The following is a 24,942-nucleotide window of genomic DNA, read 5'->3' on the forward strand; positions in this document are numbered from 1 at the left end:
TGTGTGTGAGTGATATCATGGACCTCTATGCTCTTGTCGTGCACCGAAAGGAAGGAAGATCTATACTCGCAGCCCAATGAAATGTCAATTGGAGGTGGCTATCTCTGCGTATCGGTGATAGATGTCAAGTACGGAAGCCCGTTTCACACAGGTCTTGAAGCTCATGCGTTGGCCGCCCAACAATAGCTAATGTAGAGAGTTCTCTAAAATCAAATAACAACTCCTGACTGCAAAGGAATGGATACTATACTTCCCAATCCATAACTCCCGACCATAAAGGAATGAATACTACACTTTCCAGTTCTCCCTCCCTATTCTCTGCAATCTTGCCATATGTGATGCCTAAGCCTATCAGAGATGTTCAGCATCTAGTAGCCCTGGAGTGGCTTAGTCAAGTCGACCGCCCCATTGTCTGCGACCTGTTCTGGACTAGCTGCCATGCTGTTATAGGCTGGGCTCCTCTTGTAGCCCTGGAGCGGTTTGGTGAGGTCGACTTTGCCATTGTCTGCCACTTGTTCTGGGCTAGATGCCATAGAGTTGTATGCTGGGCTGCGCTTGTAGCCTTGCAATGGCTTCGTCAGATCGACTTCGTCATTGTCAACGACCTGCTCTGGGCTAGCCGCCATGCTGTCATAGGCTGGACTCCTCTTGTAGCCCTGGAGCGGCTTGGAGAGGTCGACAGCGTCAGCAGAATCAGCCTGCTCTGGGCTAGCAGCCATGCTGTCATATGCCGCCTCTCTCTTGTAACCTTGGAGTGGCTTCGTCAAGTCGACGTCAGTAGCCGAATCGACCTGCTCTGGGCTCGATGCCATGCTATCATAGGCACGGCGAACTGTTTCAGGTCAGCACCGAGCTGGAAATCTGTAAGGAGTGCGCTCACCCTTGTAGCCTTGAAGCGGCTTGGACAGATCGACTGCAGCAGCACTATCCACTTTATAGAAGGGTGTGTTGTCGGCTTTGCAGACTATGAACTGTTGGATACGTTAGATGATTTTGGAAGATTGACAGAATGGAAAAGCTTACTTGACGAAGTGCATCGAAGCAGTGGCCTGGTGGATTCCAGGTGTATTCTTCGCGGTTCACGGCTTCCCAGAAAGTTTTGCGTATAACATACTATAAGATTCACTGGTCAGCAAGGAATGCTGGGCCTGAGGTTGGGAGTTCGCATACCAGACAATGAATCATATGATATGCTTCTAGCAGGTAGACGTTCTTTCTGTCGTCGGATGGCAAGTGCATCGAGTCCGGCCAATGATTGTCCAACGCCCATTCGCGGTTCATGGCAATGAAGCCATGTGCTGGATTGATGTCCTCCCAGCGCTGGTCGGTCGCAGTGTCATTGTTGTCAGAATATTCTGTCCACCAGTGGAAGCGCTTGTAAATTGTTGGGAGTTCATCTACCAGCGCTGAGAGGGGATCAGTTACGTCCAGCTACGTTGGATGAACCATAGCGTACCATATTCTTCGGGCGAAGTAGTGGGACCGCTGTAGTCATGACTTTGCCCCGTGTATATGTGTGAGAACACTGCAAGATTGCCCGTTGCAAGAAGGAGCAAAACTGCCAGTCTCCATATCAATGTCCAGTTGAGACCATGTCGCTTTGGAGGAGACAGAGACAAGCCTTCTTCCGACTCGTGCAATGGTGAATACGCCGGTGCCTCGTCCTTGAAAGGCATCGTTTGTTATCTTTGCAGTGGCAGTCGATGAAACTATGTTTGATGAGAGCTGAATTGCCTGTAGAATTGCAAGACCTGACTTCGACGGGCGTTGACGTTGGATCAAGCAGTCATCGGAACATGTTCGTCCGTCTCTCAAACGTGTGTCCATGCTGAACAGTAGCTATATTCGTCCTGACGTGGTCAGTACGAGCGACCCAGTGTTCCCTGTCCATATTGCAGCAACAGGTTGTATGGGAACCCTTGTCGAGTAGTATGCAGACGGGAATCAGGATGCCTATATAGCCGTGAAGAAGGTCAGCTCGTGTCCGGATAGTCACAACCCGTATCCCTCTGCTCGGCAACAAACGACTTACGACGGATTCCTGCTCAAGGCGACATTTTTACCTACTTCCGTGTTCAGCGCAATTCTGCTCTCTCATGCGCTACCTGCTTGACAGCATCGACCATGCCCGATATCCCCAAGCACAAAATCTCTTCTGAGAGAACAATCAGACAGTCAGATGGAACGACAGAATCTCTACTTGAAAAGAATGAACACGATAGCAGCCGGTCCGATGTATGCATACAAGGCAACCAACAGCGAAAATATCGTCAGTGCAGCTGGACCAAATTTGCGATCGCAATCTCAGTTTCAAGCTCCTTGTGTCTGCTGATACTTTATTTCACACTGGCTAACGCACTGATCTGGGCCGCTAAAGACTGCGAATGTGCTTCCACCGATCGCCTAACAGAAACACGATTCTTTCGTGACACTCGATACATGTCCATAGAATCTGATACAGACCATCTCTGGGAGGAGTGGATGTCACCATTGACTGGGGTTACGAAGACGGAGAATGGTAGCATTGAGGCTATTAGCATGTTCGTACTCGTCTGCAACGATAGTCGCGCACGCCGGAAGCTGATGATCGACTTCAGGTTTCACCAATTGCATTGTCTCTCCGGTGTTCGCAAGGCTTTGCAGGATGCTGCCAACGGGAAGGATATTGGCAGAAGCTCGAAAGACGGTCTACAGCATTGGCCACATTGTCTTGATTTCTTAAAATCTGTTGGTACTGCGGTTCCCGTTGGACTGCGCCAAGTGCTGATACGAGAACAGGCAATTTTGTGCAACGCTGACAGCACGATCGAACACCCGTTAATTGAAGAAGAGACTGATATCGTGATTATCGATGGCGCGGAAGACGTCCCGATGTGTCGAGATAATAGGCCTCTTTACGATAAATGGAAAGCTAATAGTATGTTCTCTCAGTATCAATGAAAAGGCTGCCCACTGGAGTCATGTAGCAAGCCGTCGCTACATGGCTTTTTGTACAGGCCGAGCCCGCTTCGATTCTCAATGTGTCCGAGCAGTCGCGAAGGAGTCGCGATTATGGTAAACGGAAAGAACACATATCAAACATCAAGTGTTATACAGCAAATATTCGAGAAGGTTGAGTTCGGCAGGTCTGCAGCCAGCCGATTCTAGCCAATATAGACCTCGTCGCAAATCGACTTTTCGCGCGTGCCGCTACCTTCCAAATCAGGCGCGTGGCTTCGCTCGTTCCGTTTCGAGTAGAGGTTGGGAGTTTTCGAGTCTCCATTAATTTGGTCCCTTAGGTTCGGTAGTGTCCTCGCGAAGCAAAAATGTTGCGAAGGGTTGAGGAGTAAGAGAATTACGAAGGGGGAGGAAAGGAGGATTCGAGAGGTTAGAGAAGGAAGGATCAGTATGCCGTACGGTCGATAAGGCCGAAGAGGTAGGGCTTTGGATGAAGGCAGGGTGAGAGGGCGAAACGGTGATAGATGTGGGAGTATAGAGAGTGTCGAGCGTGCTTTGACGACGTTCAGATTTCCGTATACGTCTCTCAGTAAATGCATGCTATAGCGCGAGCAAAGCTTATTCTGTCATGTGTGAGCAGCATCAGCGCATTTGCCAGCTGGGCCGTCATGAACCCCAACAAATCTCAAGACTTTTCAGAGGCACGACGACCTTCGATGTGAGGAACGCAGCATCTTCAACCGCCATCTAAAACGACGGCGTACTCGCGAATGTGAACGAGGCTGTCTGACATCATCCTGGAGCACCATCTCCTCATCGACCTCGCAGTCTGCACTGCTTCCTGACAGTCCTCATCATCGCAAAGTTCCAACCCATAGTATACATAGAATCACGAGTGTTGCCGTTGTTCTTATTGAGCCAGTCGAGTTGCGCCTTGGTAAACTGGTAGGGAGCCACATGAGAAGCTGATCCAGCCTCAAGATCAGGCAAGAAGTCGTTTTGCCCCTCGCCAGTTTCGTTCTCCTCTTCGCCACTGTCCTTTTCTTCTTCCCCCATTTCCCTATCTGCCTTCGATGTCTCGCGTTCCTCAGCACGTTGCTTGTCATTCCCCAACTTGAAGCCCCACGATATGTTGAATGTATTGCCGTACCACACCTCGAACCACGCCTTGAGTTCTTCAGTCACACCCGATCGAGGCTTCTCTGGTTCCTCCGATCTCTTCGATCCTTCTGAATTCGTCTGCATCAGCCACTTGGCTCGCTCCTCATCGTTCCAGTCTACACTGATCAGGTAGAGCGTGTACGGATTCGGATCCAAGCTCGTCTGTGTCGCACTCAGTCCGACGAGACGCAAGCGCTGGAGGTCCATGCTGAGGCCAGGACAGTCGAGGATACCCGCTGCCGCTCCAGTAGCCTTGTGGCGAATGTCGCCACTCTTCTTGTCAGAATCCATGTCGACATCGTACTCGTCCTGGATAAGGCGCCCAAGGATGTTGCAGATCATCTTGGGCACGTACAAGACGTCCTTCAGCAGAAGGGTGCGCTTGGACTTTGGTCCAGTGCGGTTCTCGCGGACTTTGACGCTCAATTCGACATCGCCGATACCAATGACCTCGTTCTCGCCACGGTAGGTGTCTCCGATGTATGATTTGATGGGTTTGAAAGTGGTGAACCAGTCGCGGTGGTTGGCAACGTGAGCATCAGCTTTGCTGATCCAGAGCCAGTCGACTTGATAGTCAGAGCCGGTGGGTGCCATCTTGCGGAGGAACGAAGGCGCGCTTGATAACTGCTGACTGTTGAAGAATACTCCTGGACAACCAGAGTAATGGACGTGCGAGTGAGTGGTCGAGCCGTGCTATGGGATGAAGCGAGAGCAAAAAGAGGTGCAAGCTGGATTGTTGTTTGCGACTTCCCTTCGGTATCGAGTCCTAGGAAGTCCGAGCGGTTTCGAAAGAGTCACAATCATGGTGAACTGAAAAGAACGTCTCACAAACGCCAAGCGTTACACAGCAAACATTCAATGACGTTGAATTCGGCATGTCTGCAGTCTGCCAATGCTAGCTCATACTGTTGGAACTCGTTCAAATCGACTGTTCAGACGCGGCGAATGATAGTGCGCACTTTCCTTATGATCGAACGGCGAATTGCGCGGATCTGATGCAGAGGATGCTCTGAAAGAGCCAGCGGGGAACCAGTAAACGAGCCCATGATTATGCTGGAATTGCTTTGCAACGTGTTCATATGCTCGCACACAACTGAGCGACCCGGATGGCTGGCTCGCAGATCTAAGAAACTTGTATCCTTCGATACACCGGGACGCAGAGATCCGAAATGAACATCTCTTCCGCATCGGCGGAATCGTCATCGAGTTGCCGTTTGCTGTTAATCTTCCGCAAACAACTGCTTCGCAATCTCACGACCTTGAGTATGCTGCTGAGGAAGGTCGATATCCAAACCGTGTAGAACAAGAGATTCCCATTGAGTTCGATCAACATGATATCTGTCCAGCTCTCCGGTCTCGGTTTTCGGAAAAGCGAACAGCGAGTAGCTCAGACAAGCTTGCGCAATTCGGTCACTGCTTATCGTGGTCCGGCCTGGACCAGTGCAGTAATACGAGCCGACATACCTACTGCTCGCCCGTCCCCGTTCCCGTCTTTCTCAACTTCAACTTGACCACCTTCGTCGCCTCTCCATACCTCATCCTAGCAATCTGCTTGAGTCCCCTGACCCGCTCGCGGATCTGAGCATATATAGGCTCGGCGCCGAAACGACTCTTGATGACCTCCACGATTGCAGGGAAGTCGCCCATGATGATGGTCCTCTGAGCACAGAAAATAAGCAAGATACGCTCTGTGGCAATCAACCAGCGAAATGGATTGACCTCCGGTGCCGGCGAACTCGAGTTGGAGAATTTGATCAAGGCCTCTTTGCCGCGATCGAGTTGAATTTGAGTGATGGCCAGTGGTTGTGATGTTGCGTTCTGCGCGCATGAGAATCTGCAGAGGCGGTTTTGAAAATTTGGTTGCACGTACTTCCAGCAGATGGGGTACTCAATAAAGCGAGTAGTCACTGCAATGCACTAGTCAGCGTGGCAATTTCGAGGCTCTAAATATCGTGTTAATGTGCGCAGTTCGGCACTTTGCATGTCGACACTGGGGAGCAGGAAAAGCAACCTGTTGCAAATTATATTTGTGAGCTTCGGCAAGCCATGTCGATCGGCCGACCCCGCGCCTAGGAGAGCAATTCATGTGCAGTCGTCCGAGGTGAAATTTGTCGTGAACAACTCTTCTACCCACTTGGCTGGTGGAAACTTAATGACATCCATCGTCGCCATTATTGCAGTAGTACGTCCGGCGCATTTCCAGCATGTGGCAACAGCAAGTTTGACACTCTGAGAAGAATTTGGCATATCAGCGTCTGCCCTGTCCACGGATGACAGGCAGGACAAGCCACGACCGAGATTGTCTATCATCCTTAGGATGCCGACTTGTACTTGAACGTATTGCGGCATCCGACGAGAACGGACTGCAAGTGATTAGAGCTCCCTTATTACATCGTTCTGTACACTCTGTACAAGGGAGACTCGCCTGAATGATGTCTCTCGTTGTGAACGATTTTCGAGTGCTGTCAAGCTCTGCGGTCCGTGACTGCTGTACCTGTCAGCGGGACCGCAATCATTACAAAACGTCAATTGCAAGGCCTCATGCGAGGACCATATGCAGTGAAGGCCATCTGCATATGACAATGTGTCCACGATCGTGACTGCTGGAGTGAGGGAGGACGACTAGCGCGCGGGTATAGCCGAGCAGCCGAACTACTTAAAGCGGGCTGTTGCAACACAGCCAAAGACACCAACGTGCTGTGCAGGGCGAAACAGCGAACAGGCCGGCGACGATACCTCCGACACACTGGAAGGTGGCAGGGGACGATAGCATTGAATAATAGACCACATATTTCTTACCGCCACGACCTTTGCGCCGCACACGAAGCGCTCGCGCTCCTCCGAACGCCGCAGCTCCAGGCGGTAACGCCAGGCCTTTGTTGCGCCAGCGGATTGACCAGCGACGAGATATCCAGCAGTCTACGACATCCTTCCGCCATTGAGCCCTCAATCCTCCTGTCTGCTTCCACACGCCGACCGCCAACATGACCAATACGCTGGTGGTGAGTGGTGGAACGCGGCCGAAGCGGAGTTCTGGCAGCAGCGCAGCAACGCTAACCCCGAGAACAGGGCGACGTCTACCTCAAGATCATTGAGGAGGTCGTAGCAGCGTCGCAAGCCGACTTCGAGGAGAGCGGCGTGGGTTCGCAGACATTGGGCGAGTTGCAGCAGGTATGTGTGCTTTCTCCTCCCTCTCCTGGACAACGATGGCCGTCACCACTGCACTGCGTCGCGTCGCGCGACGATCGCATCAAGAAAGAGACGTCGACATTCGCAGCGACACGGCGACATCGTCGACGACAGCGGAAATGCTGGTTTGGCCGCGGCGGAGGAGCGCAGGGCGGCGAGCGCTTTCGGCGGGCGAGGGGCGGGGCTGGCTTTGAGGATCGCAGATTTGCTGGGCCCGCCCTCTCTTTTGCTGTTCCAGCTTTATACGCTCTCCTTTCCGCTAAGCCCCACTCTGCGCCATGACACTAACCCTTTTGGCTGACATCACGTGCAATATACCTCTCAACACCCCAGTCGATTGCACTTCTTTACCAGCAGATGGGATGCAAGACACTCGCTGACATGCACAAAGGAATGGCAGAACAAGCTATCACAGCGTGGTGTCGCTCAGATGCCATGGGACCCGAAACCGCAGCCTCCGCAACCTCCGCAGCAACAAATCGCACCAACTAATCCCGGCGGCAATGTGAATGGCATGCCTGCCAATCCTTATGCCAGCTATGACGCCTCTCAGGCTGCCTCAAACGGTCAGCGAGTCAAGACTGAACCCGGTATGGAGCACCAATACCATGGCCTTCCAAACGGCAACTACGGTCAAAACAACGGCCAGCCGATCCCAGTGCAAGGAGGCGCTGCTCGAGCACAGCAGTTGGTCCAGCAGCAGTTCGGAAATGCAGCAGCACCATCATTGGCTGCGATGCAGCGTGGCGGTCTAGCACTGCCAGGCCAGCAACAACAGCAACCCAAGCCACAACCGATGCAGCTGCCACAAGGTAGTCCAGCACAGCAACAGTTCCAACAAGCGCAACAAGCTGCAATGGCGCAACAGCAGCAGCGATTGCACCAGCAACAAGCTCAGCCTCGTATCAAGGTCGAAAATGATAGTCCACAGCTTCAGCAGGGCCAGTTCCAGCATCCAAACTACCCCCAGACCGATGGAGCTAATGAAGAGGATGATCTTGCGCAATGGCGCGCCATGCTTGCGGAGAGACGAGCTGCTCACGCACAGCACGCACATCAAGCCGATCGCATGATGCGAGACCAAGTTCTGAGCCTTACAGCTGACCTGTCGAGCGGCTTGATGGTGCCTCTTGGCGAGCAGCCTTCGTCGCGCATCAAGAACAAGAAGCGATCCACGACCACTTCTGCCGCTGGACCCTCGATTCCACAACTCGATGGAGACGAAGATGACGACGAGGACAAAGGCGTCAAGGATGAAGACGATCCCGATGCCATCAACTCCGACCTCGATGACGACGACGATGATGGTCAAGGCGCTATGGGCGACGAAGACGATGATCTCGGCGACAGCATTCTCTGCACTTACGATAAGGTTCAACGCGTGAAGAACAAGTGGAAGTGCACTCTCAAGGATGGCGTCATGAGTGTATCTGGGAAAGAATGGGTCTTCCACAAGGGCATGGGAGAGTTCGAATGGTAATTGAGCCATACCGACTACCCGAACATCTGAGCACACAATGGTTGAGCACCAGGCGAATCTGATTACCGCCACGAGCCATCCGTGAGACTACAACAGCTTATCGGTCAAAATTGCTTCGAACAATGATACTCCACCAACAGACCCCAGGGCCAGGGAGGGAGGGAGGGACGGGCGGAAAGAAATTTCTACGTGACGCGACACTGCGTTAATTTTTTCATCATGGGTTGGCATAGATTGAGCACCACAGCCACTACCACTACTACTATCTGCTTGTTTTGCTTGCTTGCGAACCCTCATACTACGCGCGCGGAAGAGGAACGGGGTCAGCTCGCGCGGGACTCTCGGCACCAACGCGAGGAAGCTTCGTTTGATGTACAAATAGAATCAAGACAAGGCACGGAAAATGAGAATGAGAATGACACAATGATGAATTAGATATGCCCCAGCTTTCGAAATTTTCGAATTGAACATGCTCGTGTCGAATATGTCATAGCGCGTTGCATGTCCTCCACCGTCTGCATCTGCTGCGTCGTCTGCATCTTCTGCTTGTTCTCTGACTAGATCTATCTCTTCCGCGGCTAATCTGCCTCTCGCTCTCTGTCCTTCGTAGTCCCAATCACTCCTACGTTGTCTTTGAATTGCCCGAACAAAATATGCCGCTGTTCGATAGCTGGCGAGGCTGACGATTCGTCGCTGGCACGCCGTTGCTAATTGCCTGAACAACCAGCGCCGCTTGGAGTTCCGAGCTTCAGCCTCGTCGTGCGGAAACTGTTTCGCGATCTGTACGCTGTGCTCCTCTCGCAAGCTGTTGAGCATTGCTGATCCCGGGCACCGCGAGTCTCAACCCGCATATATGCTGCCGCATAGTTCTGTCGATGTTGTCACCCACACACAAGTTCTGAAGGCCGCAATCACAGCGTTGTGATGCGATGCGCCGTCGCAATGAAATTGGTTTGCCGCCTGTGCGGGTCCGGGAGCAAGAATGTAGTGGCTCCATGAGTCCTCCGCAGCGCTTTGAATAGCCCAATTTTTTTTTCCCTTTCCTCAAGTCACGAACCATCCACCTCTAAGATCCGCCTCATCCATTCCGAAACCAAACACGATTCGGAAGAGGTCTCTCATCCAAGCCCACTGCTCACTGTTGCCCAGCCACCTTACACTCTTGGCGACTTCAACTGCAGTTACGCGTTTCGAGGACATTGCATGCGCATTTTTCAAACTCTGATCGTTGACTACGAGTTTCTTGTAAAAGCTCAAGACTTTCATTTGCCATGGTAATATCCCGAACGCTGTGTCGGGAAGTGCTTGGACGTACGCTGGAAGAGGTTGCGATGAAGTGCGAGAGTAGCCTGTGTTGAGTCCGGCTTTCAGGAGCAGACAGCGGAGACGGGCGAGATGAGTTTCTTCGCCTCCGGCTGTGGCGGTAGAGCTTGTTCGTTGAGAGGAGGTTGCTGAAGCCGCAGATTCGGAATAATCGCTTAGCACAGAGGCGTTGGAGGTCCAGCGGTCATGGTGTGGAGCATTGCCGCCGCCGCGAGAGCCGCTTGAGCTAGAAGGGCCGAGGACGAGGATGTTGGGAACATTGGCGGAATCCGGAGAGGAGTGGGCTGTAGAAGTGTCGTCGAAGACTGTAACCGGAGTTTCGGGTGGGAAGGTTGGAGCTTCGTGATATTTGCGGTTGCTGACTGTGCTTGAAGTGGACCGGCCTGCGGAACCGCGCGTGGAAGTGGATTTGAGTGATGTTTGTGACTGCGCGCCGAAGGAGGTCTGGTGTGGTCGTGGAGTGCCTCTGTCCGGTCGGATCTGTGTCCAGCCTTCGCGGAACAAGTCGCAAAGATCCCAGCATGCTTGGACAGCAGAGCCCAACAGTTCTTCATCGGCTTGCTTGCCTTCGCGACTGCTTTGGCGGAGGTTGAATAGCATTTCTGCCAAGGACCAGCACGCTCGTAGAAGTGAATCAGTCTCTCGTGGTAGTGATGTTGGCATCTTCATGAGTCTATGGCAAAGCGTGATGTAGAAGTCCAGTGTGCGCTCCACGAAAGCATCTGGGAGTTCATGGTGATTGATATTGTAAAGATGATTGTTCAGCTCGAAACTGACTCGTAGCACAGAATCCGTGGCTTCGTCGACTCTTGCTCTTGCATCAAAGAGGGATTGGCAGAAGTCTCGACACAGTTCCAGTGTAGGTATGACTTGTGCCGTATGATCCTCGTCCTTGTTGTCGTAAAGTTGTTGGCACAGCCTCCAACAGCTCTGCCATGCATGCTGTTGCACTTCTTGCTGACCTCGGAACTTGAATGTGCGCTGACGGTGGCTGGAGGATAAATTCGCGAGTGTATTGCAAAGCGTCCAGCACTCGCTCAAGGCGGTGCGCAAAGCCTCGATCTCCTCGTTGGCCTGGTCGAGTTGCTGCATGGCTTCTTGCATGCTCCCATCTCCAACGAGTCCGGCAGTGCTAGGACGCTTCTCATCATCGGCCTCTGCAGCGACGTGTTCATCGGCAAGTCCTTCGGGAATATCTGCAGGCACTGTCAGATATCGCTGGAAGTATAGGTCGAAGCCATCAAGCAGACCTTCGAGACTCGATGTTCGCCGGCTTTTGCGCTTCCACTCGTCGTCCAATTCCTGCCGCGTCTGTGCGCGCGGGGTGGGCTTTTCGTTGGATCGTGGGACATCAGTGTTGACAGGAGCGACGGGTGAGGGCTGTTTCTGGAAGACGTTGGCTTATATTGTCAATGCAATGCGCTCAGGCCTAGCTTACCTTCTGTGTCGGAATCATGGTAGCGGCTTCCGGTGTGCTCGGCGAGGCGACACGGGCAGTCGGTCCGGACACATCAGTCGGCGACGCATATTGTTGCCGTCCTCCCTCGAAATCTTTGAACCCGGTGGGAATATGAATGACAGATTGCGGATCGTTGTCGGCCGAGTCTGATCGCAGTCGGGCTGGAAGGGAAGTCACAATCTTCGGCGGAGGGTCCTGCCACAATTAGTGCCCGAACGCAATCGCCCATTACGGAGACCGTACTTTTGGACTCGCAGGACTGTTGATATCGATATCGGGAGAGTGTACTTCAAACGCATCGCCATTGGCCGCCGACTCTGGCGATCGTATATCTATGTCTTCATCCTCTTGCGCGTCTTCATCGATCTCTGTCCCCTCTGTGCCATTCGAATCTACTGGAGACGGTTCGATCTGCTGTGGATATGGACTGGGTGGTGGTGCGAGGGAGTCGGTGGGAGCGGAAGAGCTACAATGGAAGTCAGCGATTGAATCGTACAGGTCGAAACCCAATGCTGGACGAACCGATTGCTATGCGTGTTGCCGCCAGAAAATGCGCTGAAGCGCGCGGGAGAATTGGGAGAGTCCGAGTAGGGACTGAAGGCAGACACCAGTCCGCCGCCAGTAGGAGAAGCCATCGGCATTATCGGGTTCTTCAAAGCCATAACAAAACAGTCGCAAGATGGTCAATCGCTCCGAAGCCAGTCGAGCTATAACACTTCCGTGATCCAGCACAAGGTCCGCCTGCAGCTCACGGAAGCTGCATTATTATGCTGCGGGCAATCGTCAAGATTACGGCGCGGAACACACCAGGCGAGAGTGTTCAGAGGCCGCCGCTCCCAGCCTCGCGCGCTGCCCAGGCAATGACCGGTTTTGTGGTCCCACCACAGCTGCAACAAGAATGTCGACGCGCGCAACCCGGGCTCGCCGAAGAATAAGATTGAGAGCAGGCTGCTGCGCCGGCAGGACAGTGGTATACTTCCAGAGAAGGGGGTCGTGCGGCACAGCCAGCGCGCCCCAGATCGCCTATCTTGCAAGACGTCCTGCGCCGTAAGAGTTACAATAACCAACAGAAGGATCCACGAAGCTATGGCCCGCAAGAGGACGAAGTTGCATCTGCATGCAACCGAAACAGACGCGGTCAGCTTGCTCGCCGCCCGCACGAGCGTGGGTCAGCATCGGGAGGCGTCGCCCTGCTGCCTCCTCCAAGACGGTGGAGCCCTCTATGCTGCCAATGTGTGCGCGCCGGCCAACCACGAACCAGCTGCTGTTTTCCAACACAGGCACGCCGCAGCAGGCCTTTCTAGCTTGGGTGTAGAGAGCAACAAAATAGCCGCCGAAGGCGTTTTTAGGTCTGCGGCCCATGCCGACCTGGGTCCAATCACATCGCGACAACGATCGCTAAGTTGTGCAAGCGTGTGATTGTTTTTGACATCACTTGCGTCTTCTCATCTTCTCTCTTGCTGGAGCCTCTCGCCTTCGGACAGGAACCCTCCGCCGTTCGTGTGAGGGCTGACAGTGCCGTCTGATTGCTTGGAGAGCTACTGAGATGAGCTCGGAAAACGTCCCGAAGGCAGACAATGCCGGACACCACAACCTGCTGCCATCAGCACCATGCTGACCAATAGCGGAGGCTCACTGCAATGCCGAGCGCGAGGGGAGAACGGTAGGAACGTGCTCACACGTGGAAACATGGCGATCGACAACGCCAGAAATTCCGTGGAATCGCATGACCCAGCATCTCTGTTCATCTACTGGCTACCAGATGTTGTGGCAAAGATCCTTTACCACACTCAGCTCAGGACAAGGCTGAGGTGGACGCTGACCATATGCCATTCGCCATTCGTGTGGGAACTGAGAACATCTCGTCACAGAACATCACTCAAATGCATCAATACTTGCTAATGTTACACGGAGATTCGATCTTCGTTTAGCTGTGCCTCCGCCGTTCGTGCCGCATTCGCTTACCTGCAATCGGGTACGGCACCTACAATGGCGAAGTGCACAAGTGCTCTCCAAGTGGGTGGATCGGGTAACGCGCTAACAGCCGCTTGGTAAAAAGGCGAAGTCTCGCTGAACGACATCTCTCGACAAGGGTGCTCTATCAGATGACGTGGACAACAATCGGACACCAACCAGACACCACAAAACCCCACTGAACTATGCCATATCGCTGCGCGCGTGGGCTCAGACCAAGCGACCGCAGGACAACAAAGCAAAAACGCCGCGGGCTGGCATATACGACCGGTGAGAGCCCTGTTCAGACATGCAATCCTTCTTCCTTCGACCGCGTGCCGGAAAGGTCCCGGGCGCCTATGCGAGTCACGCAGCTGGCGGTGTTCTGTTCACGGGATTTCCAGGTGAGTGCGTGGCTTGACGGCATGCAACTGCTTCTCTTCCGGTTCATCGCGATGGACAATCGCAGCATGCCGACTCGAAGATCAATCAAGAGGATCGGCTTGCGCAGCACAGCAAGGTCTTCGAACACTGAGAATACACCGAAAGCGAAAACAGTTGAGAAGTGAAAATGATCCCATTGTACATTCGCCAACACTTCTACCTAATCATACCAGACCTCGATCCGCTCGAGCGGCAGGTCATCAAGAAACTCCATTGACAATCGTTAACACAGCCCAGCTGTGTCTGAGCATCGAAAGCTATCAGACATATCCCAACCAAACTTCCATAAATTGCAGCGCAGCAGATCCAACAAGTACACGGCGCAATCGCTCGCTCGACCAGTATGCGTCTAAGTGGTCTTGTCAATGACCATGCCGACGAGCTTCATGATGTCTCCCAGGAAAGGATCGGCTGCGGCATCGCGCTTCGTAGCCTTGTCGATGCCCATTCCAATCAACTTGACGATATCTGCAAAGAAAGGGTCTGCCACAGCATCGCGCTTGGTAGCCTTGTCAATGATCATACCACCAAGCTTCGCGATGTCTGCGAAGAATGGGTCTGCTGCTGCATCACGCTTCTTAGCCAAGCTGAGGACGTTGTTCAAATCCCGCTGCCATCTTTCCTGTCCCCCACGGTAGCCGCCAGAATATATGGGAGCGTCTGCTGGTGGGTGTTGAAATTGAAAGCCTTCGGGGATGGTGACTGGGGGGAGCCCATTCCGCCACACCGCTTCTCTCTGCTGGAGCTGGAATGGTGATCGGTTGTTGTATACAACGTCCTCGAAGTTCTTGTCGTAAACGACCTTTGGCTGGTTGTCCCAGAATGCTTCCGCTGATCTCTTTCCGAAGGTTCCTGTGTTGCCAAAGTTGGGGTTCACGGAGGTGTCTGGAAGGCCTAAGAAGTCTTCGAGACCGAAGTCTTGAGCGTCTCGTTGGTAGATCTCAGGATAGAGTCTGCGGGCTTCGGCTATCGCAGCTTCGATTCCGCCGGGATGTGGGACGACTTTTGGCATGTTGTCGACGAAGGCTTCTCGCTTCTTCTCACTGGGGTAGAGATTGGGGTACAGCTTGTTGTATTCCCTCAACCGAACGTCGATGGGGCGCGTATCGGGGATGACTTTTGGCATGTTGTCGATGAATGCTTCACGCTTCGAGTTGCCGCTGGACTTCGGGTGATACTGCTCACGGAACCAGGCTCGATCTGCGGCTGTCCCGACTTGGGGTTCAGCCCAGAATGCTGGCGATGCATCTCTCTTCGCAGGCCCAGTCCTGCCTACGAAATCTTTGGGGTCTGCGTAATATGCTGGATTGCCAGTATAAGGCAAGATGCCGAAGCTTGGGTTGTTGAACAGCTTGTTATTTTGTGATGGCGCTGCCTGGGCACCTGTGGCAGAGAGTGCGGCCACCAGGGCTGCTGTTTCTGCGATGTACTTCATGCTGGATCGACTGGTGTATGCTTGAGTTGTGTTGCGCTGCCAGCAGCTATTGATGAGAAAAAGAAGAAGTCAAGTGGATTGATTGTTGGAGAACAGGCCGGGGAACATGTTGGGCTTATATGCACATATGCACCTTTCGCGCTGACAACTCGGATCATAACCATGCGTCCTACTCGGCTTCGGAAAACAGCATTATGCCCCATCCGTGCTGTCTCGGTCGGTCCTTCGTACCAACGTCAAGCACGCAAGTCAATGCCAAGTCTCCGGGCATTGATCAACCACGCCGAGACCCAGATCAGTGATTCATGAGCGAGAGCAGCAACGGTATGGAAACGATGCTTCTCTCGATATATTGTATCCTAATGAACCTCATTCGACTCACTGCTCATCTGCTTACCTGCTCTCATCCAAAGTGCTTGCTCATGAATGCGTGAAAATGATACATCGAAGTGAGTCTGACGAGCCTGCCAAGAATATTTCCTGCATCGCTTATCTCTCACAAACGCCGAAGCAGTGAAGCAAGCGAAGCCAAGAAATCACCTCTTGTCTTGTGGTAGTATACTGCGACATTGTATGCAAGTTCGAGAGCCTATAGCGGGCATGAGATCTTTGCCAAGAAGAAATTGCGGAGAATGAATTCGCCGGGGTGGTGGGACGGAGAGTTGGGGGTATATATACGTCTATGTTGATGATGTTTGTTTACTGATCATGAAAAACGGAAATGTTTAGTAATACTTGCGCTTCAGGAGGCTATTTGGAGTTTTGGAGATACTGACAGGTTGTGAAGATTGCCCTTAGTTTCGGCAAAGAACGAGAAGCTCCAGAAACGAGCAGTCTCGGTGAGAAGGACGTGAAGTGGACAAATTCGTTGCTGCTGCGTCGCATGTGTTTACTGAACGCTGTGTGCGAAAGTGCCATTTTCGTTGATGTGGCAGATGGCGAGGAGTGAGGAATTTAGGAGGGGAAAATGAGTGACGATGGTAGGTATAGAGGTACTGGAAAGGAGGAAGCTGGGAAAATCTGGTAGGAAGTTTCGAGCCAGCACATTGTGCTATTCGATTTGTTGCACAGGTGACATTAATGGAACGATGCTGGTATGATGTTGTGTTTTGAGACTGCGATTCTGCTGCTCGCAAAAAACGACCTGTGGCTGGAAGTTCGTTCGATAATCTTGAACTTCATTGCTTGCTCCAGATTCGAAGCCCTGGCCATCACTCCGATTTCTGATGTTATTACAGCTCCAGAGCAGCTCCGATTGAGCTCTGCTCGAATGTCCACCCATCTCCAAACCCACTCTCAAGCCTCGATGCCATTACTGCGTCGGCAAATACGCTTTCGCCTTCTCGACCAACTCGTCCGCGCTCTCCTTCCCGGCAAGACTGCCCGCCAACCAAGCCCTCGCTTTCTGCACAATCATCTCCCAGACATCCTTCTTATCCTTCAACACAGTCTCAAAGTACGCCACGACCAGCGCCGTCATTGCCACATCTCGATCGACTGTACCGAAAGCCTGCAAGGCTTTATCTCCATTTTCAATACCAATGAGATCGAGCAACTCATCGCTGTTTTTCCACGACCCGGAGAAGGTTTGTTCATCAATGAGATCGTGCAACACAGACCCACTTCCGCTGGTCTTTGCACGCTTTTGGTCCCGCTTCAGTACCTTATCCGCGATGTTGCCCAAAACTGATTTACGTTCACGAGGTTTCAGAGAATACTTCTTCTTCTTCGAAGTAGTAACGGATTCGTCGCTTGCAGGAGGAACAGACTTGTAGGCTTGGACTTTATCGTCTTCGTCCATCAAGGCGAAACCCATATCTCCTTCGGATTCTTCTGCTTCTTCTTCGTCTCCTCCCGCATCGGCAGAGAAAGCTGCTGCAGGTGCGGAAGAGCCAGAAGCAGTGTATGCCGGAGCAGGAGCCATCGGTGGCGGGGGCGGAAGTGGTGCATTGCCAAAGAGTCCTCCTGGGGGAGCTTGCGATGCGCTCCTTCCGAACAGTCCTCCCGAGGGCGCCTGAGATGCATTCGTGCCGAACGGTCCTCCTGAAGAAGCTCGAGAGGCGCTCGTGCTACCGAACAGTCCTCCTCGAGGAGCTTGAGAGGCACGCGCGTTGCCGAACAGTCCTCCTCTGCTGCTACCACCACCACCTCCAAATGCAGAAGCAAAGAATCCTCCCGTTGAAGCTTGCGTGCGGCTGCGAGTCGCAGGAGCGGATTGCTGCTGAGACATTTGCATCTGCATGCCTTGCTGTTGCAGGAGTGCGCTGCCGCCGCCCCAGGAGCCAGATGGCGCTGGCGAAGGAGCAGATCTCCTCGCAGTCATGGACGCCAATTGTTTCCGCATTGGCTTGAGCGATGGTGGATGGCGTTCTGGTCCGTCATTGTTCTGTTCCTCAGAAGTATCTGTCTGGACTGCCACGAAAGATGTCCAATTGCTCGCAACTTGGAATGTCTCACCGAGACGGACGGCTTCTCGTTCCACGATTTCGTCAAACCGGCTGGCGTATTGCTCTTTCACTAAGCTCCGCTCAACGTCTTTGAGCTTAGCGGCATGTAGCCAGCCTCGTCCTTCCTCTAATTCTTGAATAGCTTTGCGAGCCGCCATTTGGTGGATGCTGACACCTTGCGTCTTCCCGGAGATTGGTATTTCGAGCTCGAGTGGTCCGCTAGGTGAAGTCGCACGTAGAGTGACAGACTTGACATCTTTGTGTGCCGATTTGTCGTCCAGAAGGATGTAAGCAGTGCTGCGATTGAAGAGGAACAGCGGTGGGATTTTCGATGGAGTCTGCAACAACTTCGGTGTGTCGACGGAAGGGAGGTGGGCATAGCGACCCTTTGGCGCTGGGTCCTCATCCACATCCACAGATGTATCGAAGAAGGACTTGGCTTTCGGTGGCTCGGTCGCTTTTGGCTCTGTAACTGTGATCTTCAGGCAGTCTTGTACCTTTTCGATGATCTCAAAGTCGTCATCATCTTCTTGCTCATAGTTGACCTCCAGCTTGTAGTCCTTTGTGTGAGCGTAGAGTGCGCCTTTCAACATGCGCATGACTTTCTGATCGGTATCCTCATTTTGAGTAACGAACTGCGCAAAGCCATTTCCTGCACGAGCTAGCCCCTCGACCAGAGTATGCGAAACATCTTCGCCAATGCCAAGAGTGAAGATGCGAGCGTCGGCTCCACTCTCAATCTCTTGGTTGATGTACTCAAAGACTTGCTCCTCGCCCCAGATCTGCCCGTCCGTGAGCACAAGCATCTCGAAAGGCATGTCTTTCAGGCGCCTCTTGAAGGCAGCTTTGATCGGCTCCAGCAATTCAGTGCCTCCATATTGAGCACCGAAGCCAGTAACAAAGTCCATGGCGCGATTGACATTGTCTTCGTTGTACGCCTGCGACGTCTCCCACAGGAACTGGAATCTGTTTCCAAACGCACAAATGTTGAAGCGCACGCCGATCGGTAGAGACTTCAGAAACACCTTCAGCGCCTTGACCAAAGAGGCATTCTTCGACCCGCTCATACTTCCGGACTGGTCTGCGATGAAGACGATTTCGGGGTACGATGGATCGAGAACGAACTTGGGTACCATTGTTGCCATGATGGCCCTTTGGTTGGGGATTGAGGGATGCGTCTCCAAGATTGCCTGAGGCCGACTCAAGTCATCAATGACGATCTGGAGTATGAAATCGGCGCCGAGCTCGGTCGATTCCTGGGTCAGCGTTGCCGACGCCTGCGCTGGTGAGTATGGTTTTGTGCCGCCCTCGCTGTTGGTGAGCGAAGTCTCGCCCATGGTCACAGAAATGGGATGGCCAGGCGATTGCACTTTGCGGATAGCAGACTTTTCACCCATGTCAATGTCTACAATGATTTTCATGCTCGTGGCGGTGACGTTTGAAGAAAGCACTGTTCCTGGATAGTTGCCATATCTTGGCGCTATCGAGGTTGGTAGTGTATATCGTAGTCCATCGATAGCCGCGTCATGCTTCAGCTCTCCACAATATGTGATGTCGACCAGAAGCTCGGTTTGCGCTGGAACGTTTCCCAGTGTGACTCCAAAGACGCCTGCGGGTAGTGACTCGAGTAGGCCGGCAGTCTCGCCGCGATCAACTGCGTCCTGATAGGTCTTCTTGGCATCGTCCTTCTGCTTGACAATGCCGGTCAAGACCTTGTCGGCGTAAGTGATTGTGTATCCAGAGACCGTGACTCCGTCGTAGAGTGGGAATGTGTATCGTAGCTGTGGAACTGCTTCTGTCGTTTTGTACGTCTGTCGGAGTTGTGTCGAGAATGAGACCGGGCTGACGATGGTATGGGATTCTAGACTGTTAGGTGACAGGTATGTTCGACGGTAATTCGTAACGAAATAGAAACCACAAATGTGGTCGCCAACTCGAAATCCTGACATGTTCAGGCGCGGCCTCCTTGCGGACTGCTTTGTGCGTGCCAGATTTGCGCGTGTCGATGGAACCCCGAGGTGTTCTGGATCAGCTGATGGTGCGCTGTGGTGTCAATCGGGTCTCTTTACGAAAATGAGAGAGAGAACAAAGAAAGCATTTATGTTTGCTGGAGCAGTAGTTGCCTGCATGCTCGGCAGCTGCCTTGTGCATCGTGGCGCCGCCGCCCCCTCAGCAGCGCCCAATGGTGGCACGCTTGACCTACCTCCACGTGCGGTGACTCCCTTTCAGGTGCGCCGGCATCCGAATTGGTATGCAAGGAGGTCTTTCTTGATTGCTGGTTTCTCAAGCTGTGACGGCGACCTGCATTGTCGTGTAGCGTGACTCAGAAGCGGATGAGTGCCTGGAGCAGGCAGGACGGGTGCCTGAGGCTCCAATCCACTGTGATCCTGCATGCCTCCCTCCCTCGCCCATATTTCGCACGATACAATGCTGAAGGCTGTTCGTTCGTGGATGTTTTGGTTCATTGATCAGTTCGAGCTGGAGCTGGAGTAGCCTATTCTGGGTCGGTGAGCAGCAAGACCCGTCGACTCCCGTCTCACGAGTCTCGATCGCCTTGTGGTTCTGCTGTGCACGGAATAACGTGAGTATCACCGCATATTGCCTCCAGACGCGAGTGGGAGACATTGAGGAGATGTGTAGGGCAAGCGTGATGTTGAGAGCGGTGCATGGAGCAATCACCTTCGGAGCAATTGAGTCGCTGCGGTCAGCTATCGCGGTCCACATGGCGCATACACGATAAGGGAACCATGTCGAGACCAGTGTGATGGGTGAGAGATAACAGAGATACACCTCCAATATATGTATCTCGGACCTGCGCTGTGCTGTCTGCATGTCGCTGTATCTTTTCGTGTCCTTCGCTGCAGGAGTCAACCACCTGCACGACTGCTCCTGCTTCTGATGTTCCCTTACCCGGTGGAAATGCCGACGACAACATCGCGATCCGAGCACGCGCGGCAGGACGATTATACTGCATCCGTCGTGGTAGCGGAGCGTCGAAGACTCATCATGGCCTCACCACGGCGTCGCATTCCGACCACGCAGCTCCCCGATGGCGAGACGGCTTGCGTGATGGCCGGCCTCGGCGTGGTCGTCAACCTTAATGCAAGTCCCTTTTCGGCCTCCCGAGGGAACACGTTCGCTGTGCAGTGTCTCAAAGAGGCAGCAGGATACGGCGGGAATGAGGCTGAAGAGACACGTTCGACGGGCGAAATCTCGCATCATCGTTAGCACATGAAAGGTACCGGAGTGTGGCCCTGCGCGGGCTATTTGCAGGTCCACGTGCTGGAAATTTCTGCCCATCACCGCTGGCTCCCCTGTCTTGGCACGCCGACCCAGGCCGCTCTGGATCTCTGACTTCAGCGTTGCGTGTGGATTCCGTGACAAAACTGCCGTCCTCCATGGACTGCATTGCCGCATCCGGTTTCGCGCCTGACGTGCGAACACGCAAGACCGTTCGCACGCTGCCAGCCTGGCAGAGCCATTCCAGTGCCCGTGTGGAAAAGGGCTTGTGAAGGGCCTGCTGACAGCGAGCAGAGAGTGCAGAAAAGCTCACCAAAGCAGGCCCAGGATGGCAGCTCGAGCGCCGCAAAACTTCATGCGAGCTTGATACAAGCTCAGCTGAGCAGAGAACCTAGCGTGTTGATCATGCGTAGCCTGTGATAAGAAAGCTGCTGACACAGCAGCTGCAAAGGTGGTATCCCCAGGATCTTGGTCGTTTTGCTGTGGCGTCGGCGTTGGCGTGCGAGGCGCCAGCCATCCAATCACGCCACGATCGCAAGAGGAACTTGTGGGGCCTCTCTTCACCCTCCCCAGACCAAATTCGGTATCAAAGTCCATCTTATGTTGAGTCCTTGCGCAGAGAATGGCGACGAACAGACATGACACGTTCTTGCCTCAAAATTTTCTCACCAACTTACGGTCAATGCCCTGCGTAAGTATAAGAGTATTCCCATCTCATTCTGTGTACCGTTTCATCCAGTCCTCGCATTGCATTCCCTCAGGCGTTCATCATTTATCAGCATCTCATCTCAGCGTCCAGCACGTCACCGTCGCTACCAGATCACAAGAGAAGATCATTCCCACCAAAGAAGCAGTCCAAGACGACTTTGCAGCGAGACAGGCGATCATCTCACGCCTTACGCCCTTCGCACCACCAAAAACAACACCAGGCCCCGCACTTTTCCACGAAGCCGAGACGCTCATTGGTCGATACGAGTGATAGTCACCGCGGCCACCGCGTGCTTTGTAACATTGAGCTTGGGAGTCATTGGTCAGGCGACACCGGACCGGCAACCTCTAGAATGGTAGATATGTCTACCATTCGCCACACCGTCAACGACGATGCAGCAAACATGGAGACATTGCGAAAGCTTTCGGGCTTTGGCCAAAAGGTCAACATTGATATCAAGATCAACAACCCACGAGCGACATATACTACTTTGGACCGCATAGAGGGTACCGTCTCGATTCTCGCACCAACGGACGTCAACTTCGATGAGATTGATATCGAGTTTATCGGCACCTCGAAGACCTTCGTCGAGCGCATGACAGCCGCAGCCGCAGTGTCTGGTCGTTCAGAGGCATTCCACCAATTTCTTAAGCTGCAGGACAGGTCGGTGCAAGATGCATACCCAGCAGGGCAGACCTTGAAGGCTGGCGTCCTGTACACCTTCCCTTTCCTCTTCGTCATTCCTGAACATCTCCTTCCAAAGGTCTGCGGGCACAAATGCAAGTCCATGTGCGTTCGCGAGGCTCATCTTCAGCTTCCTCCGACTTTTGGCGATCACGATCGCGAGGCTGGCATGGACGAGAAGGCTCTTGACGACTTCGTGCCAGAGATGGCCAGCACTCGCTACGGAGTCCACGTGAGGATCTGCAGAGTCAAGAAAGGAGAAGATGACGAGGTAATTCGCAGCAACATTGCCAACAAGGCAAGGCGGGTGCGCGTCATTCCAGCAACTGAGGAGCAGCCTCCACTTGCCATTGACATCGACGACAAAGAGTACTGCATCCGCAGGGAGAGAGTCATCAGGAAGGGTGTCCTGCAAGCCAAGGCCGGCACACTCGTCATGGAAGCCATTCAGCCTCCAGCAATCCTTATGCGCGCCCGAAGCAACTCCAGCACACCAGCAATGTCGAGCGCCAGAGTTAGCCTCCGCTTCGACCCAGCCGACAAGCACGCTCTCCCACCTCTCCTCGGCGACATGGGCGCCAAACTGAAAGTCTGCACCTTCTTTGCCAGCACCGCCCGCTCCGGCTTCCCAGACAAGAAGAAGGCCCTCCAAGACCCATCACAAGGCATGCACAGCGAACAAATCAGCCTTTCATCACGATGCATGGCAAGCATGACTTCCGATAAATGGACCACCTACGAGTCAGAAAAGGACTCTCACCGCGATTCTGGCTTCTCCACCGGCTCTTCCATCCCAGCCCCAAGCAAAGACTACAAAGGCGCCCGCTTCTTCGTCACTCACCTCGACGTCCCCATCTCTCTCCCAACAAATAAAGCTTTCGTCCCTAGCTTCCACTCCTGCCTCATCAGCCGAATGTACCAACTCAAACTGGAACTTCACCTGCAAAACAAGGGCCTCGTGGGAACCATGGACCTCAAGCTCCCCATCCAAATCTCCTGCACTGAAGGCGATGGCGACTGGAGTCCTCGACGAGGTTCCGTAGTCGAAGGCATGGAACCCTGCAGTGAGGAGGAACTCGTCGATGGCTTCTTCGATTCTCGAACGATGCAAATTCCAGACGAAGCATTTGTTGGACACAGTGATATCCGACGATCGAGCCCGCCTGTCACGCCACGACATGAATTGCCGCCGAGTTATTCTTTCTTTGCGCCTGCGACCGGTGGGCAGACTGTTCCTGCTTATTAGGCCAACATTGAGCCTTTCTCGGATTTACGACTATATGATTTTGCTTTATTCGATTAGCGCTTTCGGCATCATTGTTTTTTTTTTTGTACCTGCGAGAAACGAGTTTCGGGAAGAGAGATTGGGAAAAGGCTGCTTGGCAAGATACCCTATAGATCTGACATTTTACATAGCGAGGAGTTTAGCGACATTGCTGCGAGAGATTCGTGATAACAAAAAGTTCAATAGAGAACGGTGTAATACATAATTTTGAGCGGCAAGAAGAACTTTCGTCTTTCGATCTCTCTTTCGCTCCCATACTGTCCTGCTTCCAAGTTTCTCTTCCGGCAATGAGCAAACTGGTTGTGGTCGTGATGTTGCACGAGGAGGAGGAGACCGAGACACTGCCTGCTGTGCTTGCTTCTTGGGCCCAACTGGAGACAACTACTTCCATTCTCACAGTCACGCCACAACGTAACTTCCACTTTGATTCGACCACAATACTCCAAGCACTTCAGACTTAGTGCACCTCTTGCAGCGTGGCCAGCTGGAGCCACGATAGGTTCTATCACGGAAGAGCACGCCGTCGTGAAGAAAGCCAAAGTCTGAGCAGAACGCAGGAAGGAGGTGCAGTCGTTCTCGAAACACTGGATCAGCGTCTTAGTTCCAGGTACCCGCAGCACTCATGCATAGAGAGCCCTAGTTTTGGACCCAAAGCGATAGTGAAGATGGAGGTGTTTGGTTGTCCGCGCGCTTCCGAACGAGCGACTGCACAGCCTCATTCTCATCTTAGTCAGCCTCTAATGATCCGATACCGAGGATGTGTCAATGCAAGCTGACGACAATTTGTCTATAGGCATCAGTATTATTCGCGCAAACCTTGACTTCAGCGACGCTCACTCTTGCTGTTCGCGACAGTCTGTCGCATTCGTGTGGAGGCGCAGAAACATCAGGATTCGAGGAAGGAACGAACTGTCTACGCACTCTTTCGGCGAAGCAAAGAAAAGCTGGGCAAGAGCCAAGCTGCCTGCCAGCCAGCCAGCCAGCCAGCCAACCCTGCCAACGCAACAAGCCCCATCGCCCATCTCGAAAGTTCCCGACCGAACTTCAGACACCAAAACATAACACGTCAAGCGCAAAACATCACATCAAGAACCATCTCCACTAACCCCTCACCTCACCCCAGTCCCCAGCCCCCACACCTACCCATCCCCACCCCACCACCCTCATGTCCTTCTACAACCACAAAGACCCCCTCC

General features: G+C 53.2%; 7 protein-coding genes across 8 annotated transcripts; 2 read left to right on the forward strand and 5 right to left on the reverse strand.

The window, feature by feature from the left end:
- Positions 1 to 368: 368 nt before the first annotated feature.
- On the reverse strand, positions 369 to 1,676 carry CKM354_000612800 (uncharacterized protein; the record flags this gene model as incomplete). Its single annotated transcript, XM_044801431.1, has 5 exons — positions 369 to 832; positions 881 to 971; positions 1,024 to 1,113; positions 1,171 to 1,406; positions 1,457 to 1,676. The coding sequence occupies 5 exons, from the start codon at positions 1,674 to 1,676 to the stop codon at positions 369 to 371; spliced, it is 1,101 nt and encodes a 366-aa protein (XP_044657366.1).
- Positions 1,677 to 3,750: 2,074 nt separating this feature from the next.
- Positions 3,751 to 4,692, reverse strand: CKM354_000612900 (uncharacterized protein; the record flags this gene model as incomplete). Its single annotated transcript, XM_044801432.1, has 1 exon — positions 3,751 to 4,692. The coding sequence occupies one exon, from the start codon at positions 4,690 to 4,692 to the stop codon at positions 3,751 to 3,753; it is 942 nt and encodes a 313-aa protein (XP_044657367.1).
- A 2,390-nt stretch (positions 4,693 to 7,082) lies between these two features.
- Positions 7,083 to 8,767, forward strand: CKM354_000613000 (uncharacterized protein; the record flags this gene model as incomplete). Its single annotated transcript, XM_044801433.1, has 3 exons — positions 7,083 to 7,100; positions 7,168 to 7,269; positions 7,679 to 8,767. The coding sequence occupies 3 exons, from the start codon at positions 7,083 to 7,085 to the stop codon at positions 8,765 to 8,767; spliced, it is 1,209 nt and encodes a 402-aa protein (XP_044657368.1).
- Positions 8,768 to 9,811: 1,044 nt separating this feature from the next.
- On the reverse strand, positions 9,812 to 12,211 carry CKM354_000613100 (uncharacterized protein; the record flags this gene model as incomplete). 2 transcript variants are annotated; one of them, XM_044801434.1, is made up of 5 exons in its annotated part: positions 9,812 to 11,286; positions 11,341 to 11,470; positions 11,529 to 11,744; positions 11,793 to 12,015; positions 12,072 to 12,211. In XM_044801434.1, 5 exons carry the CDS (start codon positions 12,209 to 12,211, stop codon positions 9,812 to 9,814), a joined length of 2,184 nt encoding a protein of 727 aa, XP_044657369.1. The 2 variants fall into 2 exon arrangements, with proteins under 2 accessions (XP_044657369.1, XP_044657370.1); XM_044801435.1 differs by having other exon boundaries at positions 11,341 to 11,476.
- Positions 12,212 to 14,295: 2,084 nt separating this feature from the next.
- Positions 14,296 to 15,381, reverse strand: CKM354_000613200 (uncharacterized protein; the record flags this gene model as incomplete). The annotated part of the gene is made up of 1 exon (XM_044801436.1): positions 14,296 to 15,381. The coding sequence occupies one exon, from the start codon at positions 15,379 to 15,381 to the stop codon at positions 14,296 to 14,298; it is 1,086 nt and encodes a 361-aa protein (XP_044657371.1).
- Positions 15,382 to 16,693: 1,312 nt separating this feature from the next.
- Positions 16,694 to 19,777, reverse strand: CKM354_000613300 (uncharacterized protein; the record flags this gene model as incomplete). Its single annotated transcript, XM_044801437.1, has 1 exon — positions 16,694 to 19,777. One exon carries the CDS (start codon positions 19,775 to 19,777, stop codon positions 16,694 to 16,696), a length of 3,084 nt encoding a protein of 1,027 aa, XP_044657372.1.
- Positions 19,778 to 22,129: 2,352 nt separating this feature from the next.
- Positions 22,130 to 23,707, forward strand: CKM354_000613400 (uncharacterized protein; the record flags this gene model as incomplete). The annotated part of the gene is made up of 1 exon (XM_044801438.1): positions 22,130 to 23,707. The coding sequence occupies one exon, from the start codon at positions 22,130 to 22,132 to the stop codon at positions 23,705 to 23,707; it is 1,578 nt and encodes a 525-aa protein (XP_044657373.1).
- Positions 23,708 to 24,942: the final 1,235 nt, after the last annotated feature.

This window comes from Cercospora kikuchii, assembly GCF_019650295.1.
Source record: "Cercospora kikuchii DNA, contig_00003, whole genome shotgun sequence".
Classification (NCBI taxonomy): Eukaryota; Fungi; Ascomycota; class Dothideomycetes; order Mycosphaerellales; family Mycosphaerellaceae; genus Cercospora; species Cercospora kikuchii.